Here is a 21,896-nt window from a genome sequence, read left to right on the forward strand (position 1 = left end):
TGGGATTCAAGCAGCACTTCATGCTGACCCGAATTTCTTTTCACCAAATCCCCACATTCCAGCAGGGAGAGCAGCTAAGATCTTCAGCTAATCATGATGTTTAGCTGAAGCACATGGAACAGTCTTACACCAGCATGAAAGAGGTATCTTCCAGCAAGCCTACTGCCTTCCAGGTCAGACTCAATAAGGGGCTTTAGAGCACATTTTAGATGGTCTTCATTTTATAAAAAATATATATCAGATTTATTCCATGATGCCACCACTCAGGCTGATCCTGAGTTTACTGATCCTGGTTTGCCTCCTCTGCATCACAGCACTGAAAGACACAAATTCTGCTTTTCCTTGGCCCCAGGAAAGGAACAAGCCACAAGAGTCCCAAACAGACCACAAAAGGAGCTTGATTTCAGCTTGAGCACTAAACCACATTTCGGATTAAGAGGAGCAGAAACCTTACTTGAGGTATATAATGGAGTTATACTTCAAAAAGGAGCAATCTTCCAGAGGCAGTGAGGCAGGTGAGCAGGCTTGAAATATGGGGCTGCTGTTTCAGAAACATCAGTCTAAAGTTTCAGCCAAAACAGAGGGGAAAAATACAGCACTTGGTACCCTTGCACAGGAAAGTAAAGATAACACTTCAGGAAAGATAAAATGAACTTAAACCAGTAAGAAAATTAGGCCAAAGGTACAGTAGGAGAGAGAATTAAAAAACAGAAGCAAGTAAGTGAATACACAATACTAGCCACCCCACCTTGTAAAGACTGTTGTAATCTAACCCCCAACATGCTGTAAAAACAGGAAATAAATTCATGTATACAGCAGCTGCCTCTGAGGCAGCACCTTTCAACACCTGATCCCATGTTAATAACACACCACTTTATGTGATGCATTGTTCTGTTTATCTACATCAATCCCCTGCTTCTCTCTTACCCTTTGCCTCTCAGTTTTCAAACAGTTGCAAGTGGCATATTGAACAACACTGAAAGCTGGTTTTGACACTGAACTCTTTGCCTCATTTCTGAAGGCTTTCCTTGTGTTGAAGTCATCTCCATTTTCTCAGTGATGGACACTCGGCTTGGTGCCATAGGCTCTCTTTCAGCTCCTTTCCTGCTCCAGTGATTTACAAGATTAAACAGGAGTTCATTATTCCTTTGATGTCCTTGTGGGCCAGATAGGCTTGAGCCAGCTGAATTTACCTGGGACTGTTTTTATTAGGTTCTGGTTTTAATTAGTTTCTCTGTTTTGAAGGCCTCTTTTGAGTTCCTGGGATGTCAAGGTGCTCTGTGTTCCTCCAGAAAGCCATAAAATGGCACATCTGGAAAGTCATCCCTAGGGATAGCAGTGAGGAGGGAGGACCTCTGTACAATCAAGTAGTATTACTTTTAATGCAAGAAAAGATATCTGAGGAAAAACATCTTACTAAGACCGGCTAGATCCTCCTTGTAGTGCTGTCTGGGCTATACGAAAACTTCATCGATAACCTGTTCTTGAAAATAAAATATTCTTATTAACTTTAGGTGTGATGAACAAGGCCTAATATGAAAGCAGGTAGGGACTACTCTTCAAGAGAATGTCATAGTTGCTTATGTCAGGTGATCAGAAGAAAACAGATTAGACCCACCAGTACCCCAAAACCTGGCCACAGCTGCCATCAGAGAGAATTCTCATCAGACAGGCTAATTTAACTCCAAGAATTAAAAATAGTTTGTTAAGATTCCATATATGCCTTCTTCCCGTCATGCGTGCACAATAACCAGAAAGCACACACTGGTGAAATATCCATGGGATAGTTTCTGAAGGAGAATTAATCTAAAATATTTAGACTGAGAAATATCTGAAAGTATATCACAGTTAGACAACCTATTAGTCTTTTTATAGCCAAAGGATTGGTTGCTTCTTGGGCTATGAACAGTAAAAATTGAATTTATTTCCTGTTCATCAATCTCAAATGTACTGGAAAAAGAAAAAGACCTGGCTTGTTTAACTTCTGGGAGAAAGCAAATATTACTAGTTAAAAAAAAATTTTAAAAAAAAGCTTTAGGGACAGATTTATATATTTTTATTTTTGTTTAATAGGCAGGTAGATCTGAATAATTCATGTGTGCTTTCATGTGCATGATTAACCCTTGTTAAACCTTCTATGTGAATGCAGATATCAGAATTCGTCACTGCTAGGATTCAGACCAGGGAAAGTCTTTCACAAGGACTGCTCAGCTGTCGCCAGTTTACTTCCTGTAGCAGCACATTTTAAAGTAAATGCAGCACTCATTTTCCATATCTCCTGATGTCTTTGGGCAGCACAGCCAGGCTCTCTGCTCCAGCACACACCTGATGTTGTCAGGTCATTTGGAGTGTCAGGAGTCCACTGAGATCCATGGCCTTGTGTAACAGCTACGTCTCTGACCATATTAAGAAAAAAGATTCATTTAAAACATGTTTTTTCTGATTTAAAGAACTCATCCCAGCTCTGTTGGTGTCAGCCTGGTTGTGTACACTTTAGAGGATGCTCTAGGATTTCCAGGCTCCTAGCCCTGATGCACGGTTTTGTGACTCCCTCCTCCCTGTTGGTGTGACTGTACACTTTCACTTACCAATTCTTCAGGTTCTGTAGTAGGGAAATTCCTTGGCACACAAGCCCTAAAGAAACCAAGGTCCCCATGTTGGATAACTGGTGGATCTGGACATGGGGCATGCACAGGTTAGAGCCAAACCACAGGGCTGCAGTGGCTGTGCTTGGAAGTCACAGATGATAGATTTGCCTGCTTGACCTGGTTTTGGTTTTTGTTTTAGAGTTACTGGATATTAAAACGCCTTTTAACACAAGTGAACCATTTTTCAACCTCTGATAAACTTCAAAGACCTTTTAAGTGCAGTGGTCTGGGCTGTAGCATTAACTATTGCATAGTAGAACTGTAGAATCCCAGAATCATTAAGGTTGAAAAAGATCTCTAAGATCATTGAGTCCAGCCATTAACCTAACACTGCCAGGTCCCCAGGCACGACATCTACATGTCTTTAAAATCCTTCCAGTGATTCCACCAGCTCCCTGGGCAGCCTGTTCCAATGCTTGACCATCCTTTCAGTGAAGAAATTTCCCCTAATATCCAAACAAAACTTCCCCTGGCACAACTTGAGGCCATTTCCTCTGGTCCTGTCACTTGTTACCTGGCATGAAAAACTGACCCCCATCCAACTCTCAAGGAGCTGTAGAGAGCAATAAGGTCCTTCCTGAGCTTCCTTTTCTCCAGGCTAAACACTCCCATTTCCTTCAGCTGATCTTTGTAAGCCTTGTACATAGATTCCTAAAAAACAATCCAACAGGAACTCGATAAGGCCACCTGCACTGCAGGTATCTCATCTGCCAGCCCAGAGGACAAATCCACCTCACAGCACAAGTCCAGCCATTTTCTCCAGCTCACAGGAGATGCACATAACTCCTGTGACTACAGCTACAGGTCAGCTGTTCCTTTCCCTATTTGCTTCTCAGGAGTTACAGCAGCTATTGCCAGATGTCTGTATGTCAGGAGCTCAGCTTCAAATCCAGCTCAGCCCAGTTTCACATTATCTCAGGGACTTCCTAGAGAAAATGTGGGAGGAGGAGGAAATAAGAAGCCCTGAGCCCTATCCTTTGTCATGTTTTTCAGTGACCTTATCCACCAGGCAATGCTATCACCCATTAGCATTGCCTGGTGATGGGGCACTGAAAAACAAGAGAGCAAAGTGACTGCACTGTGGCACAACAAAGCTTCATCCTTCTGCCCCATCTCTCACAAATGTCACAGCTGCTCCCAGCCCTGGATGTGCATAACCCCGAGGATGGGAGGAGAGTGGTGCTGTCTGCACGCACAGCCAGCTCCACCAGCACTGCCCATGTGCAGTCTCTGCTGGTGACCACTGTGTCTGTGCATCTGCTGTCCCAAGGCAGTGATCCCTCACAAACCTGTGCAGCTATTTATGGACTTTTCATGGCCTCTCGGGGGCTTCCCAAGGAGACTGCCAAGTGCAGAGGGAGGGCACAATGCCTGTCACACAGGCACCACAAATACACTCTTTTCCCCAGGAGGACATTAGCTGAATGCACTCATTCTGCAGGTTCAGCAGTCTGGACACTCCAATTTTCTCATACTACCACGTATTTTAGTGGGCAAATATAAATAGTCCCAGGGATATTGTAATTAGCTGGTGAGTCACAGACATCTCTGGAATGTGAACCCTGTGCTGCAAACCACAGGACACTGGGGACACTGACAGTTAAACAGCCACTGCAGCCTGTAATTGTAGGGCACTAGTTTTACAACCAGTGCCTTCATCGTAAAATGCCCAAACACCCTTTATAGAGTTACAGAAGAACACCCAGGCCATAAACGTGTTGGAATTCTGCTTATTTGCACATGGAGGTTTCAGAGACAGGGAGGAGAGCTGGAGGCTGAGGTCAGTCTGTGGTAATAATGCAGATTTTGTTGTTATTCACACACACGACCAGTGTGACTTCTTAGGAGTTAAGTCAGGGCTTTCATTTTCCTCCCTTGCCCCATTAACATCATCCAGGGTGGGATGTTTATGCCATGTAGTGGCTGGAATTGTCCCTCCCCAAGGTTTATTTTTCTTAGCACTCTGTGGAAATCACTTCAGGCCTTTCTTTCCTTCCTTGGCAGAGTCCCCTGAAAGCAGCAGCCAATATCTGCTGAGGAGAATTATCTCCTCTGGTAATGCTCAGGACTACAGCTCAGCTCCTTCTTAATTCTAGGGATCATCCAGATTTCTGCAACCAAATCCCATGTCCAGCAGGTCTAGTTTAAAATATAGATAATTTAAATGTGAAGTCTTAAAACCTCAAGAAGTATAATTCATTTTAAGTAACTTTCATGTGTAGCTTTGATTCAATATTATGGTTCCTGAAAATACACAAAAGGCACATCTTCAGGATGCAAAATATTATCATTGTGTTTTCTTTCTTGGCCATGATACTTTGTTAAATGCTGATGGAATGAAAATAATGAGGTATTAAGTATGATAAGTGTGTGTGGAGATTTATTGAATATTTTAGGGCAGATGAATTAAACCCTCTTTTGACTTCACTTCTCTTAAAAAAAAACAAACAAACAAAACCAAAACACAGTACCCACAAGAATGTTCTATGAACTTTGTTTAAACCATCATTAAGCATTACTTTAAAATACCAGACTTTCTGGAAGATAAAGTGATATTCTAAGTAGATTTCTTGCTTTCTTTCAAAATTCCCTGTTGATTTCTAATGCATTCAGTGACATATTCATCATTATATTCTGAATTCATGTTATGTACTGTTAAGCAGATGCTGCTTCACTTCACTGACAGAATTTTATCAGTAGTAGAGTAAAGCTGTCTATATATTCTTGCTCATGCAATCATCTTTCACTGTAGCAGCCCTTCCTGAATGCTAGAGCTGGAGATTTTTGATTTAAATGCTTTGAGACCAGAGGGTCATAGAACACAAAACTCTGCTATGAGAGGACTCATGTTTGTCTCCATTAGTACTACTTCACCTCTTGTCCCAGCACTTCATATCTCTGACAGCTTCAGATCTTCTTCTGATGTCTTGAATGTATCTCTTAAACAGCTGATTGTCATTTCTTATTGTTGACTTTGTCCTTTAGCTTGAGTTGTTCCCCTATCTCCCTCCTGCTGCTCTCCTGACCTATTGGCAGAGAGCAGCATTAGCTCCCCTTTCCACCTGCACACTGCAAATTAGCCAAACCCAGATTTTTAATCACCCATCTCTGGCTCCTAAACACACACTAATAGCTCCTCAAGGCTGAATCCATCCTTCCTGAGCTAAGGACATCTGAGCACACTTTTCTAGATAAGCAGGAACCAAAAGCCCTGTCCAGTCTCATTTATTTTTCCCTTCTCTGTCTTGTCCAGGAATGACTTTTGCCTTTTCCAAGCTGCACAGGACTGTGACATACAAACATCTGCTGACTGAGACTCCATCAGTTCCCACAGGATGAGTTTATACTCCTGATATTGATCCATACCTACCATAACAGGCCTTTTAAACTAATAGTCCTACTAATAGTAAACTAAAAATAATTTTTTTTCCAAGTTAGTTGGAAAAAAAATCCCTGGGTTTTGGAACCAACCAGTTCCTTCTTCAAGGATATTTTAATCCAAATATATAGAGTGGAAAATCACAGGCGAGATTAGACCCTAAGGAACTTCATCACTGCCTACTCTCTGACTTGTTACTCCCTTTCCTAGAGACTTCATAATTGTCACCCTGCCAGGCAGTTTCTGGCTCACTTTACGTTTATTAATCTCTACCCTTTTTCACTTTAGCAGTGACTTTCAATGCAGTGCTCAACAAATGCTTGCTGAAGTCCAGATACATGAGATTTACTTAGTCCTGTTTGTCTAAAGAAAAACACTCATCTGCCTTTAAAAGGAAAATATTAGTTTAGAGCTTTGGCTCTCCTCCAGATCACCGTGTGGTTTTTTGATGCAGTTATTTGATTCTGCATGGAGCCACCCTCACTACCCTCACCCCTATTCTCAGCCTCTGACTTAAGAAAACCCCATGAATCTTCCACCTCAGCCACACCACTGTTTCTTTTTATCTCACAGAGTTCCTCATTTTATAGCTCATTTTATAGTTTAGCTTCTATTTTTACTTCTGCTGATACAGATTGACTCAATTCACATCCACTTAAAAGCAGACCCAGAACTAAGTGTAGCAAATCATTCTATAACTTGTAGGGAGGTAGAGTAGACAAGAAAGAGCTGGATTTGGTGATGTCCTGAGTGAAACAATTGTTTGTGACTTCTGCTGCTGCATTTCACCCCCAAAAAAAAAAAAATTTAAAAAAAATTTAAAAATCCATACAAATATTTTTCCCCCTCTTATCCCTCAGTTCTAATGTCTTGTCCCTCTCTGAGAGAGAAAAAGGTGCAAAATCTAAGAAGCTTTTAAATACAGTTTTTCCTGTCCCCAAAATGAGATTTACTGCAACTTCTCCCCCATGAGACTGCACTTTGCATCCATATAATAAGGAATTTGTGCAAGATATAGCTCTGAAGTTCTGGTGTTAACTTAAAATCCCTGTACATGTGAGGACCTGGCTGGCAGAGGAACATCCTCCCCCTCAGTGCTGTCACCCACAGAAAAAACACAGTAGAACCTCCATCCAGGTGAGAGGGAGCAGGACACAGACTGTGCCTTAAACCTGAAGTGCAGCCCCTTTGGGGGAGAACCCTAAAGCCTTTCAGCACAACACATCCTTTTGGAATAGGAAACACAGCACAGTGGGCCAAGGGAAATATTCCAGTTTAGCTGGAAGAAGGCAATGATTTTCTGTTGGAATCAGACCCAGGAGCCCAGAGTCTTCAGAAAATGTTGTAGAGTAGCTAAGGAGCACATCAGGAGTGGAACAGCACTTTGATCTTATATGATCCATCTCCACAGTGTAATAATCCTTAGCAGACCCAGACTATCTGCTCCATTTCTACCAGGGAAAAGACATCCATTTTCCTATTCACCAGGAACTAGACAACAAATAAATAATTTTCCCACCATACTGGAGCACTCAGGAGCCTTCTACAAATCCTCTGTATTGCTGGTAAGGGACTGGACTTGTCACTTTTAATTAAATACTGTAACTAATCTGTTGTTAAGACACTGAATGCTACGGTAAACATTTACAGTGAACAGAGATCCCTTAGGTCAAATAAATGAGAGCCCTGAATGATCAGCCTGACCAGACATGTTGCAAAAAATTAATTTCTGCTTAGGGAATTTGCTAATATAGTGAAAAAAAAAAATCACTGTGATATTGAACAAACTGGAACAGTAGCCCACCGGATCTGCAAAATATCCATCTTTGGAGGTACTCAAAACTCAACTATACAAAGTCCTGAGCCACCTGATCTAACTTCAAAGTGGACTCAACTTTGAAGCAGACCCTTTTTGAATGGGAGGTTGCACTAGATGATTTCCACTGGACACTTCCAACCCAATCTAACATACAGATCTAAGACAGCAAAATTATCCTTCATGTTAAAATGCTGAATATTGGCTTGTTTTCTTGGAGGGAAGTGGGATTTGAAGAGGAAAGGAAAAATACCTCAAATATATTATGGATGAGCCTAAGTGTATATGTGTGTATATATATACATATACATATATACATATATATATATATATATATATATACACACATTTATATAAATATTACTCTGTGTAGGCATCTACACTTCATTCTACTGAAAACTTTTTTGCCAGATCTGAATTGAGATTCTTGTCCTTTACATTGCTCAACAAAAGCTATATTTTTGAAGTTAAATAAAAGCAAATCCATTTGCAGCTCAATTCTTCTGGATAGAAACACACAGAAGGTGATCATCTGAGAAGGGACACAATCCTCCTACTCATTTTGAGCAGCAGCTTCCACTGCAAATAGGTTCATTCAGAATCAGAAGGGCTGAATAGCTCTAAAGTTTGCCCTTCCCAGGGACAGGAGGATTGTCAGGACAGGTTAATGCAAGACCCAGCAACAGACAGAAGTTTAAAATAGGTGTTTGGGGATAATCAGAAAAGATGTTACCACCCAACATTACCACAGGCTCAGATAGAATCAGATTTCAGCCAAAATAAGCTGCCCACAGACAACACAGTTGGTGCTGATATTTTGTGCAGGCAGCGAAAATCCTCCAATGAAAAAATTCTGAGTGAGTAGCAAAGCTGTCAAACATTGACGATTTCTCCTCATAATCAAGCTGCAGAAGAGCCTTCAGCCTCCCACTGCAGTGACTTATGTTCTTGGGTCAGTCACAATCATTCCCAATGCAACCTTGATGGGTATGTTGTCTCTGCCAGCCACTCAAACAGTCTTGGGAGGCTGGAAAAGAGGCACAGTCCACGCATATATCTGATAAATTAAGTCCTTCAGCTGGATGAAAAGATGTATCAGAGCTCACAGAAAAGCAGAGATATCACCAGACAGGATTTCTCCTTGGTCTCTCACCAGTGCTTCAGAAAATCTTTTATTTATATAAATACACACATAAAGCTTTCTTTAGTGGTAATTACCATTGTGCTTGGATTTCCACAACAATCACAGATCAAATAAATGGGCATTAAAACTCACTAAATGTGCAGTGGTAAGAAAAAAGTGATCTCCAAGACTTATTGCACTCCTCCAGCTACTGCACTAAGCTCCATTGGCTTTTTAATTTGATGCCATATCAAAAGACACTTGTGATTAATTTGGTGTTGGCTGTCAACAGATAACTCATTTGCAGCCTCACAGTTTCTAATACATTCCTCCACCACTGAGCATGTGTTGGAATAAGAAAATTCCAGCAGGGAAAGGTGTAATGAATCAGAACATCACACAAGAAATGCACAGTTATGCTACTTCAGTTCCCAGAGGGATGGCAGAAAAGTGTGTCTGTTTACCTGGAATCTCATCAGTCCCCCCATTGGTGTTCTTGAACCGATCTCCTTCCACGTGGACATTTGGGCACAGGACATCTGAAAAGCAGAAGAACCAGTACAAAATTAACACAAGGAAACACATCATTTTGGAAGCTACAGAACTGACAGAGGCTGGTTTGGGTTCTGTTCAGAGCTTACACTTGGTCCCTCAGCAATAATTCCAGCCCAGGCTCTGCACGTCCTAAATACCTTCCCTCTCTCCTGTTTCCTAACTGCATGATGGACAAGAGACCCAACATACTATGTCTGGGTTTGAGCCACTTTTTTGTCACTGACCAGACAGGAAGACAAGCAGGATAAATGAACCAAGTCTTTGCGTCAGCTGGGACAAAAGTGTGGGTTTTTGTCTTTCTCCTATCTGTAAATCTCCATGGAAGTCACAAAAAAATTAAGAAAATACAGAATGTGCTTCCACTCTCAGCTTGATGGGAAGAGAAGTTCTGAAGAGCCAGCTGACATTAGGGTGCTGCCCAAACTTTTCAGAAAGCACAGCTCCTACTCTGGGAAACCTCCTTGAGTTTGTTCAAGCAGAAATTGGAGTTAAACATGACTAAAACTTTGAAAAATATTCACCCCTACACACAGGTTTCAAAAAGTCATGAAAATACCCAGCCTTTGTCAGCCATTTCTCATGCTCCCAATTAGTGTCAACACAATTGCAGATAAATGCTTTTCCACAGAGAACTGTCTACATATCCACCTCTTACCTGCCATACCTGTGAAATAACTTTTATTTATGCTTTCTTTTCCCAAATCAAGATGTTATTGCACGTTTGTGAGCAATGGGGACAGGTAACTCAAGGGATCAGTTCAGTGAGAACACCTGTTAGAGATAGCAGGTCTGTACAGGTCCAATATTATAACAATAATAACATCAGTAACAATAATAAATACATGTCATTATATGTATAATATTGGACTTGTTAGAGCAGGTCCAGAGGAGGGCCATAGAGATGATCGGAGGGCCATAGGGATGATCTGAGGGCTGGAGCACCTCTCCTGTGAAAACAGGCTGACAGAGCTGGGGTTGTTCAGCCTGGGGGAAAAAAAAAAGATCCAGGAAGACCTTAGAGCACCTTCCACTGATTAAAAAGGGCTTACAAAAAGCATGGAAGAGACTTTTCACATGGGCAGATAGTGATAGAACAATCTCTCACTACCTCTTAAAGAACTGCAGCCTCACTTTTGCCTTTATGTTACAAATGCCCTGTACTCCTTTTGGCTCCTCCCTGCCTGTCTGTATCTAAGCATAAATAGTCAGCAAGGGAAAGACAATTATCACAATTCTCACTTTCCAGACACAAAATAATTCAGAGTCACAAACGAGGTTGGTGCTTTACCATCCCCGTTATTAGCAGGGCTCTGTATGTCCAAAGGACAGAGTGCTGGACTGAAACCACATCCATCAGTGCCAAGGAGTGACCAATCTCATTGCCACACCCAGGGCTGCATTGTTGGGAAGGCAAAAGCTGTCCTTCTGAGGAGCCTTTCTGTGAAACGCCTGATACAGGTGAACATTTTAGCATCAAAGAGTGTTTACGCCTTTTCTTCTAGCGACTGCCAGGCAAAACTCTGAGCAAATGCTTGTGATGCTCAGAGGATTTGCAGCAATGAGCATCCACTGGAAATGGCAGAGAGTAACAAAATCTGCACTGCAGCTAGAGCTCTGCAAATTTGTAAATCTTTACAGATTTGGAGAAGAGAAAATAAAGCTGACTGACCTGAGCTTTCAGCCTCTGCTCCTTGTTACATCCTCTCTGGACACGTCTTTCAAATCTATATAAGCTTGCAGTTGTCTTTAAATATGTATTGTTTAAAACTTCTTCCTTGGCTGCAACCTTATATAATATTCTGTCAATCATTTGCTTTATCTAAATTTTTTATCAGCCAAGATTTTGCATTTATATCCATGGGGTTCATGGAAATTTTTAATAGCACCAGAAGTGCTATATTTCCCCTCCCAGTTTCCACTGACACCTGCTACATGAGATCAGTCAGCTCTTAATCCATTGTAAAGTGCTACTTTTTAATGCAAATGCTATTCAATACACAGTAACAATGCCTAAGAAAAAATGTACTTTATTAAAGAACAAATGTACTTTATCAAGGTAGTTACCATATCAACCAAACTGTAACTCCACAGAAGAAAATTAGTTTTGTTAGAGATGACCTCTTTCTCATAAAATTATAATTCTTGAATAGGGATACATAATAATTCCTGTTCTGAAATACTTTATTCACTGGCTTCAACATCAAATTTTACTTTTTTTGTTAGTGAGATCAGGAAAATTGCTCTATGCCTATACATATGGACCATTTTTCATTTTTAATAGCCTTACATAATCATCATTTCAAAGGCCTATAATTAGAGGGACTAGGAAGATCTATGTATGCAAATTTGCAGATGACACCAAGCTGAGTGATGCTGTTGATACACCTGAAGGATGGAATTATCCAGAGGGACCTGGACAAGCTCTGGCAGCCCAGAAACCAACTGTGTCCTTGGTTTGGATGAGCTCCTTGTAAAAGGAAGCATTTCTGAAAGTAATTTAACTGCAGATAACACCCTTTTCTGTAAACAAATCACACCAAGATCTGTTTGATGAGGAGGGACTTAAACCTCACTTTTAAAAAACATTTTTTAGAACCTTCCCTATGAAAAAAATCCAAAAGCTGTCAAACATTTTAAAAGGAAGAGACAATATGTCCTACAGAGTACATGTTCTGTAAAGAGATATGTCAGAAGAATGTGTTGTCTCAGGAACATTCACTAGCACTAAAAATAACATTAATAACCTTTTGTCATTAAAATGTTACAATAGGGCTGCAAGTTTGGAAAAGAACAAAGGGAATGATCTGGTTGTTTAAATCTCTTTGCCTCCAAGCCATTTCAAAAGAAAGTAAAGGAAACAGGATAGAAAACAAAGGGAAAAACCAAAGAGAATGAGAAAGGAGTGGAGAGAAGAGCAAGTAAGTGCAGTTGGGTGAGGGAAGGGAAGGGAAGGGAAGGGAAGGGAAGGAAGAGGAAGGGAAGGGAAGGGAAGGGAAGGGAAGGAAGGGAAGGGAAGGAAGGAAGGGAAGGAAGGGAAGGGAAAGGGAAGGGAAGGGAAGGGAAGGGAAGGGAAGGGAAGGGAAGGAAGGGAAGGGAAGGGAAGGAAAGGGAAGGGAAGGGAAGGGAAGGGAAGGGAAGGGAAGGGAAGGGAAGGGAAGGGAAGGGAAGGGAAGGGAAGGGAAGGGAAGGGAAGGGAAGGGAAGGGAAGGGAAGGGAAGGGAAGGGAAGGGAAGGGAAGGGAAGGGAATTACAGTATTGTGTCTGTTATAGCAATTCCTGGCCAGGAATGCTGTGATTCAGCTGCCCCTTAGGTCTTTCCACAGAGAAACCTTCCCTGTAAAGTGACAAACACAAATCCCCGTTGCCAGCACTCCATCCTTGTGTCCATAGGACTCTGCTGAAACAGTTTCTTAATTTTCATTTTAATTCTTTCAAGAATAAGTAAGCCCTCAGCTGCCAAGGGCTCCTCTGGGGACTTGTGTATAATGAATGCTGAACATGTGTAGCTGTCAATTTCCACAAGAATGAAGTAGAGAGGTGAGAATTGAAACACAAGAAGGTTAAAGCAAACATTATTTATTACCATGTTTCTTTTTTTTTTGCTTTCCAGACTGGGAATTTCAGGATTCTAGAATCTCAGCAGCACCCAGTGCATTGGCAGACATTCAGACACACTCTGTATCTCCATCATTATTCCATTCCCACAAGAGAAATTCTCTAGTTTCTCTCAAAATATGTGATTCTCCCAACCTAAACAGTTGAGTTGTCTCATCCCCTGACAATGAAGTTTAGCCTCTCATAATTCTATCCATGGATAAGGCAACGAAGGGCAAATGCAGGCTTCCCTAAAAATTGTGTCCCAAAACATTAGACCAGACAGCCTGAGAGGAATGAGAGATTTGGGTGAAGGGGTGGTTGTGCTTCTTTTTTTTATGTAAACAGCATTGCAAATGTTTTCTACCTTGAAACAATTTTTCCATTGAAGCTTGCACTTAAAGGGGAAGGGGCCCAGTGAGAAAATTTTTCTTAAAGTCAAGAATATTTCATGAAAGTATTTTCTCAGAGAAGCTTTCTCAGAGCCCATTAGCTCTGTGCTTTAATTACGCAGGCGGTTCTCTGTGCAGCAGTTCCTCCAGCACATTTAATTCCCTGCAGTCAGTTGATGATTCCTATATATAGTACTACCTTTATTTGTTCTTTTCTTTTCTTTTATAAAACATTGCACATAGACCATTTTATAGCCTCAGCATTTAAGGGTTTTTTTTTTCCCCACTCTTTAAAAAATATTTCTTTTAAAAGAATACCTCCACTCTCTGCCCATATTCACTGAATGATTTTTGTCAAATGCTTGTTGTCAGATATTATTTCCCTGCAAATGAGCCAATCCATAAAGTGCCACCCACCATGGAAACAAATTTATTAGGAAAAATGTGGCATTTTTTTTCAGCTACAGTGGCAGGCAGTGCTGACAGTGTAATGATACTGCAATAGTGTCTGTGCTAACATTATAATTTGTAGCAAAGCGTGGGTAAAACAGAGCATCACAGCAATTATACGATTACACCTTGCATTTTAATGCCTTGAGCAACTCTCCCTGCCTTTCTGAAATCACACTGAAACTTCACATTGTGGGGTTTGAAGTCCATCAGTGCCAGGAAAATCACCTCTTTGTGCCTCCTGAAGTCAAGGTCGATTCTGCCTTTTTTCCTTCAAATAATGCCTACATTGATTCTGGCTGATGTTTCCATATTTGCTCTCACACAAAGGCTCTCTGTCGCTGCAGTGAGAGAATCAGAACATCATGGAATGCTTTGGGCTGGAAGGGACCTCAAAGATCCTCTACTTCCAATCCCTTTGCTATGGGCAAGGACACCTTTCACTAGACCAAGTTTCTCAGGACCCCATCCAACCTGGCCTTGAGCACTTTCAGGGATGGGACATCCACAGCTTCTCAGGGCAACCTGGTCCAGGGCCTCACCACCCTCACAGTAAAGAATTTCTTCATTATATCCAATCTAAACCTGCCCTGTTCCAACTTAAAACCATTACCCTTTTCCTATCACTACATACCCTTGTCAAAATTCCCTCTCCACCTCTCTTGTAGAGCTCATAAATGCTTATGATGAAATGGAAAGGGAATATCAAATCCTCCCCACAACACAGCTTACAGGCTGAGCAAACACAGCCACAGCCCACCCTACACCTCATAATACCCTAAGGTTCTCACATTTTTCCACTAAAACATTATTCTGAAAATGCACCAGAACCCAGCTGAACTGCTCCTCAGGCTCCTCTGTTTGCTGAGAAAGTCCCAAGTGACTCCAGTGGGAGTGTGGGTCTCTGTGTCCACAGGGCTCCCTCCCCTTTTAAAGCACAGTAGCTAAAAAAATTGAATCTCTGTGTGACCACCCATTCAGTTCTGGCACTGCTGAGCAGATGGTTTATTCCACACAGTGAGTAAGCAAAACTACTCCAGGGTATTATACCCCAGAGAGCCTTCATGGCCACCCCATGGACATATTTAAGGTCCCAGGCAAGAGGACTTTCTTCTTTGAAAGGCTCTTTCTATAGAATGGAGAAATAGGGCTCCTTCAAAGAGCAATTCAGAGCAGAAACCCAATTTAAGTGCCCTGATGTAACCCTGAAAAAGCTACTCTCTTCCCATTGTTTCTAGGGGAAACCTAGGAACACATGGTTCCCAAATTAGACATCTTTCAAAGGCAGCAAAGTTACATCCATCCAATTAAAACAAGCATGGTTGGGTGCATTCCTGGGCAATGAGGCCAAGGCATGTTCAAGCCCATATCTATGCTAGCAAATGGTCTTAGCCTCCAGAACAAGGGGCTGCTGACCATGAACACTCCCCGGCATGCTGGAAGTGTCCATCTGGGCCCTAGAAATGTTCCAATGGAGTGTCAGCTTGCCTGGGGTGAAACGTGCCAGAGCTCAGGGCAGATGAGTGCATTCCACTACCCAGGAATGCTTCTGGCCACATTTATGGTTGCTAGTTTAGATACAGACCATAAATATCATCCTTTGCTAGGAGTTCTCTAATACAGATCAAAAGGACCCTCTTGAGCATAAGTGCTAATTGATTTTATGGTCACAGGTCACCAAATTTTAAATGCATTCAGTGCAAATGGGAAAGTGGGGAGGGGGCTGAGTGCACAGCCAAGACATATTGTATCCTATTTAAATAGGGACAGCAGGAATTCAGGAGGTCTGGCCTTTGCAAAACTTGCAGTCCTTTTGAAGGAGAAAAAGTAAAACTAAAAAAAGTTAAGTCATTCTCCAACACTTTTCTTCCTGTCCTGCCTCACTTACAGTGGAACTGACCAGAGACATGTGAAAAGTACTGTTTTCCCCACAATGTGGCAGGCTGTGCTGTGCATTTTTACCATCTTCTCACCCTGGATCCAAGCATCTCTTGCTTCTCCTTTTGTCACTATCAATTGCCTTTTTTATATTTCATTTCTCTCTGTCCCATGCTCTGGATCTTGATTCCAAAAGGGACTGTGCTGTCACAGGTTCTCACATCCCAACAGCACAGGGAACTCTTGACAGCCCATCAGCCTCATCTCTAGGCTGACCCCATACTCCATCCCTTGGCTTATCTTCAGATGCCCTTTAAAATTTCCTAGAGAAGTTCCTGAATCTTGGTGAGGACTCATCTTTCCAAAAGACACCTTCACTGCAGGATGCTCAGAGAACCTCTCCCTCTCTAATGCACCCACATCAATGCAAGGAACTTGTTGTTTGACTGGCAGCAGTATATTGTCAAGAGGACTGATGCAATTAGCACCGTTTAAGTGAGCAGCATACAGAATTAATTTGCACATGCTCCCACAGGGAGTAAGTGGCACTCTGGGAGCTATGAAAATAGTATCAGGCCCTGGCACTTCCAAGCTAATTTGCTTGTGTCTGCCCCTAAACAAACACAGAGACTGTGTGCCAAGGAGCTTGTCGGCAAACAGCACAAGGTTTTGAGGAAAGCAATTAGCAGCTGCAGTGCCCTCCATCCAGGCCAGGAGCTGATTGCTGCTCTGGGGCACAAGTGCACCTTTTTCTCTCATTTTGGGTGAGAGGTGAGGCTTCACCATGCAAAGTGTCCTTGATCCTAGAGAGCTACAGGGTTCCTCCTGAGTGGCCAATCATTGCATTAACAGATAAATTGCCATGAGGGTGTCTTCATGCTGGCGACCTATAAAATATTTAACAGGATGGAATAGAGCTGGAGCACATCCTGCAGGAGCCAGCAGCCACAGCAACAAGCCCTTCCCCAGTGGCTGCTCTCTTGGCACAGATGGAACATATCACTCCTGACCCAACTTCTGGGATCCTTGGCACAATTTTGGGTGTGTTTGCTGCCTGTACTGCAGGTGCTGGAGAGAACAGGGTGCTGCAGGGCTAAAAAAGTTTCCTGCTTGGCCTTGTGTCCCAGATGAAGAGCAAAGATCAAAGGTACTGCTTGCCTGGCTGTGGGGAGACAAAGCCACCCCACCTACCAAAGTGAGGATCCCAGGAGTGCAGAAAAGAGATCAGCACATGGGGTGTAGATGGGAATGAGTTTCTGAGGATGGAACAGCAAGCACTGCAGGCAGATCATCTCACCTGCTGACCATCTCAGCTGCAGCTGAGAACTGCCAAGCATCAAAAAATTCCATCCCTCTCTCTCACCTTCTCACTCATTAAGTTTTAGAAAATAAAGTTTTTATCTTCTGGGATTTTACACCATTGGATATGTACCAATTCCAATATCCACCAGTGTAATGAAAAATGAGGTTTTGATGGTAAGAAGACCCAAGCTAGAACATCTGTGCTTTATACTCCTTTTAAAACTTACAAGGATCAATACCACACATGCAAATGTTGGTTGTAGAAACAGAAGCATTTCACTAACAGAAGCAGATCTCTCTTATTTTTTTTTCCTGCGCTATTAAACAAATAATATGGAAGCAAAATTCTGCCAGCAGCAAATTTCGCAACAGAGAACTGGTAGCAACAGTAGCAAAAAATGCCAAATCTCTTCCAGCAATGGCTGGTTTTAGGATGGACTCAAATGTCGTAAAATGCTATCAACACAAGAGAGGTGGTTCTTTTTTTTCATTTGGTTTTTAAAATAGCAATTCTGTGTTAGTCCTGTAATTGAAATGACTGAGATGATTAAAAATAAACTTGGTGTGAAGCTCCGGAAGGTTGGTTCTCGCTGAATAGGAACATTACAGTATTTCTGCTATAAAACTCCATCAATCTCACTTGCACTTGGCATTCATGAAAGGCACATTCCCCAAATGAGCCCAATGGAGCAGTGCAGCTACAGATCTGCTGAAGCCATCAGTTCCCACTGCTGGCTGCAGGGACAAGACAGTCTGTCCATTATCCTCCCATGTGCCACAGCACAGAGACAAGACAGCAGTCTCCTCATCTGAGCACTTCCAGAGAGCTGAGATGCCAAGTTGCCATTTGTAATTGATTTTTTAAAAAAAGCAAATCCCAGGCAGACTGCAAATGTTATTTTATTTTGTTAAATTTCTGTAAAAGCAATTACTTTTCCAGAATAATAACAAGAAATCCAGGTAAGGCATTCTGTTCCCTCACAGTAGTTCCAAAAGTGAATTAATTAGAAGCAACTTGCTTCAAAGCTCATGGCTTTTCAGCTGATCAATAAATATACACTAGCTGTTCTCAAATAACTTCCAAGAGAGAAATATAGCTCAAGGACAAGTTTAAGAGGGACTCTGACTGCCATTACTCTTCTTGTGTAATTATACAGCTGCAAATTGAACAGTATCTTCTTCCACGTGGGTATTTTTGGGGGTTACTGTAGCTGTGGCTTTGGGACTCTGACCAACAGCAGTATAAATATATCATAAGAGCAAAGCAAAGAAATTTCTGTATAAATACAAGACATGACTCAGGCTAAGAGTTTAGTTTTGTTTTCTAAAGAATTGTAATATCACCTTCGCAAAATGGAGGGGGTTTAAGACAAATAAATGAATTTAGTTTCCTCTTAGAAGAAACCAGGTTAAAATAACATCCTGGCTGAAGGATGCTGTTTTATAGGTGCACCTCAGCACACTCAGAAGTTTGCCTGGCTGCTGTCCACCCTGCCACTACCTGAATTTGGCCTTTCCTGAGCAAGACACTGAACTGGCCAAACAGAGGCAGAGGGTAGTGACAGGCATGTGCCAGCCCCATCACCAGCTAGAGAAAGCAATGGGACACTTCTGTGGTGATACAGCTCTTCAGGAGAGATCCTTTAAGAGCAAACCATCCATCTGATAATCTTACAGATTTAAAGACCTTTTGGAAACTAGCTAGGTTTTACAGCTTTCAAACACACCAAAAATAGCAGAGCAAAAGCACTGCATTCTCTTCTGACTTAAATTTTAAAAGATAACTCCAGTCTAGTATTAATTTTATCCAAACAGCTTCATCCACCTGCCAGTTCCAAACATGCCACCAGACCCAAGCTTTCTAGAGAGGTTTCCACAAGTTCTGGGTGCTTCCTTCCCGTGGGCACTTCAGCAATCTCTCCTGAGGCCTAAAAGCAGCTGAAAGAAAAGCAACAAAGCAGGAAGTGGTTTTGAGGGCATCTGCACCCTCCACACTCTGCTAAACAAAGGATGTGACAAGCGGAGCCTGGAAAACAATGGTTTGTGAGCAATAAATCAAAGCAGGCACAGCCTGGGCTGTGTTACTCGAGCCAGGTGCACACAGTTCAAATGCCATTTCCCCCTTTCTTTCCCCTAACAGTTTTCCCTGCTCAAAAATGTCAACCACTCCTTTTTAAGGAGGTCTGAAAAGATATTTCAGACAAGAAAACTGTGCAAGGGAAAAGGGAAAGAATCAAACCAGAGCACAAAAATAAACAAGTCAAGAGGCAAAAAACACATGGGTATCAATCAGCAGCTACAGCCCTGCCACCTCTGGGTACTGAGATCTTCACTCCCCACTAAAAGCTTATCTGTGCCAGAAAAGCCCCCATTTGTCAAGCCCTTTGCATTAACACATGGCTGCCACACTGTGCAATACACCTGCAATGCCTTATTAATGCACCTGGAATCAAATTGTGCTATTGTTGTGCCAGTCTGCAGCAGCACAACCCCAGCCTCCCCACAGACATGCCAGGATGAGTTAATGCTGTAAATCTTTTATTTACACAGCCACAAAGGTACAGCCCAGCATGTGAGAATCTGTGTTTCCAGAGGACCTGCAAAGTCAGTGTCCCCACGGTCCCTCTCTGGGGAGCTGAGCATGCTGACTCTCTTAAGGGGAATATGGTTTGCATTGATTTTTTTAAAACGTATTAAGTAATTGATGTTTTGAACCAAAACCAGAACTTCTCCACTTCGCAAAAAACCCCAAGTTCAAAATAAAGCATTTTAATGGCTTCAAATGGTTTTTTCCCCCCGCAAATCTTCTCCATGATCAAAAACTCATCTAAATTGGTTTTGCCCAGAAGTTTTGATCTTGATGAATTAGCATTTTCCCCATGACAGGCATTGAATTTAGAGGTCCCAAATCAATTCTGAGAGGTTTCTTTTCCCACAAAATGTAATGTCTACTAGCCCATGCACCTAGGGGTATACAGTGTGGGAGGTGGGTAATTTTACCTGCTGTCAGTTAGGAATGAGAGATTTGGAATTGACATTTAAATCTGAATTAAATAATATATTGCAGGCAGAAGTACAGTGTACCAGAGAGCTTCTGATGAGTCCTGAAGGACAACATTCAGCATTGTGCTCATCATGCATGCTCCTCTCCAGCCTGAGAAGGAAAGGAGTTTCAAAAAACCTTTTGTGGACTCAGGAAAGGAGGTTTGCTGTATCATATCAGATGCCTCAGCAACAGTTCAGCAAGTTGTCTGTAGTAAAACTGATCCCCACATGGTGTTTTTGCAGGGTCACTGCACATTTGAAAGCACATCCAACAGGTTTGGGGTTTTTTTATTTATTTTTTTTATTTACACACTCCTAAATTTTTCCAAGGACTTCTGAAACCTGCTTTTCAAATTTAGGCCAAACAGCAATTCATTTCTTTCCTCTTGGACTTTTTTTTCCCTTCCCAAGTGCAGCTTCTGCAGAGTATATACAGGGAATTGCTGATTCAGGTGGGGCTACATAGCTGGGAAGTGGGATTTCACAGTCAGTTCTGCATCCTCAGTCTGCATCACCTGGAACAAGGATCCACTGGGATCCTCTTCATCACAGCCACTTTAGGGATTTGCACCTCTGTACAGTGCTGAAGTGAAGATGCTCTCATTGCACCAAAGAGCCACACAGGCTCTGAGAACTGGCCTGACTAATGTTTTTTTTAACCCTATCCTACAGAACCACTGAATCACTGAATCATTAAGGTTGGAAAAGACCTCAGAGATCACTGAGTCCAACTTTTAACCTAATACCATCATGCCCACTAAACCATATCACAGAGTGTCATGACCACTCATTTTTTGAACATTTCCAGGAGTGGTGACTGCACTGCTTCACTGGGAAGCCGTTCCAATGCTTAACCATTCTTTCAGTGAAGAACTTTTACCTCATATCCAACCTATTTTCTTAGATAATCCTCCCCTTTCTGCATTGGCAGAGGGGCAGATACGTGTATAATTGATACATCAAAAAGTAGTTCTCAGGTCTCTTTAGCAGTTATTGCCCAGATTTAATAGAGAGTGTGTTGGGCACAAAGCAAAATAAAAGCAAGAGAGAGCAGGGACAGAGCTTGGCTGAGATGTTCTCTGGATACTAAGAGAGCACAGCCAGGAGGGCTCACAAACAAAAACCAGTAAAGGACAAGGCAACCAGCTTTGGTTTTATTAGGGAGAACTAGAGGAAATCAACCCTGCAGGGTCATTCTTAGTTGCCCATAGGATCCAGGAATTAGACATCTGTGCAACTGCAGAGCAGTCAGATCTGTTATTTTGCCTGGATCACAGAATCTGTCCCACAAGGAAGATGGAAAAATGACATCTCAGCTTTATATCCTAGGGGAGTTGCCTATTCAGCAAGGTTTGATTTGCAGTTCTGTGTTACCCATGCAGAGGGAGAACTGGAAGAGGAGCTAATGTTATCATAGGAACTCAATCCTAAGGAAGTTCCCAGATGCTTCTTGTAGGATTCCTCCCCTCTTAAAGAGAGACTTGAACTTTAAGTGAATGTGGTGAAGGCTTATGCAAGTTTATCTGATGTGGCTTGCAGAGGTACTGACTTGGAGAGTGCATATTTTAGGTGCTGACCTGAATTAGAAATTGTTTCTAGGTGAGGATCTTGGGAGAATGAGTTTGTGCTTGAAGTGGATCAGGACACATGCTGGCCTGGGACTTTTTGTGTGAAGGAAGGAACAGTGTAAACTGCTGCAAGAAAATGTCTAGAC

At 42.1% G+C, this 21,896-nt stretch overlaps 1 protein-coding gene across 1 annotated transcript in view; it reads right to left on the minus strand.

The window, feature by feature from the left end:
* COL22A1 (collagen type XXII alpha 1 chain) overlaps nucleotides 1-21,896 on the minus strand; it is a 221,667-nt gene that overhangs the window by 148,070 nt on the left and 51,701 nt on the right. Inside the window, exon 4 of the mRNA XM_085053637.1 lies at nucleotides 9,431-9,505. Within this exon, the coding sequence (XP_084909763.1) occupies nucleotides 9,431-9,505 (75 nt within the window). The remainder of the gene's footprint in view (nucleotides 1-9,430; nucleotides 9,506-21,896) is intronic.

Source organism: Lichenostomus cassidix, chromosome 2, assembly GCF_008360975.1.
Source record: "Lichenostomus cassidix isolate B80296 chromosome 2, HeHo_3.0, whole genome shotgun sequence".
NCBI lineage: Eukaryota > Metazoa > Chordata > Aves > Passeriformes > Meliphagidae > Lichenostomus > Lichenostomus cassidix.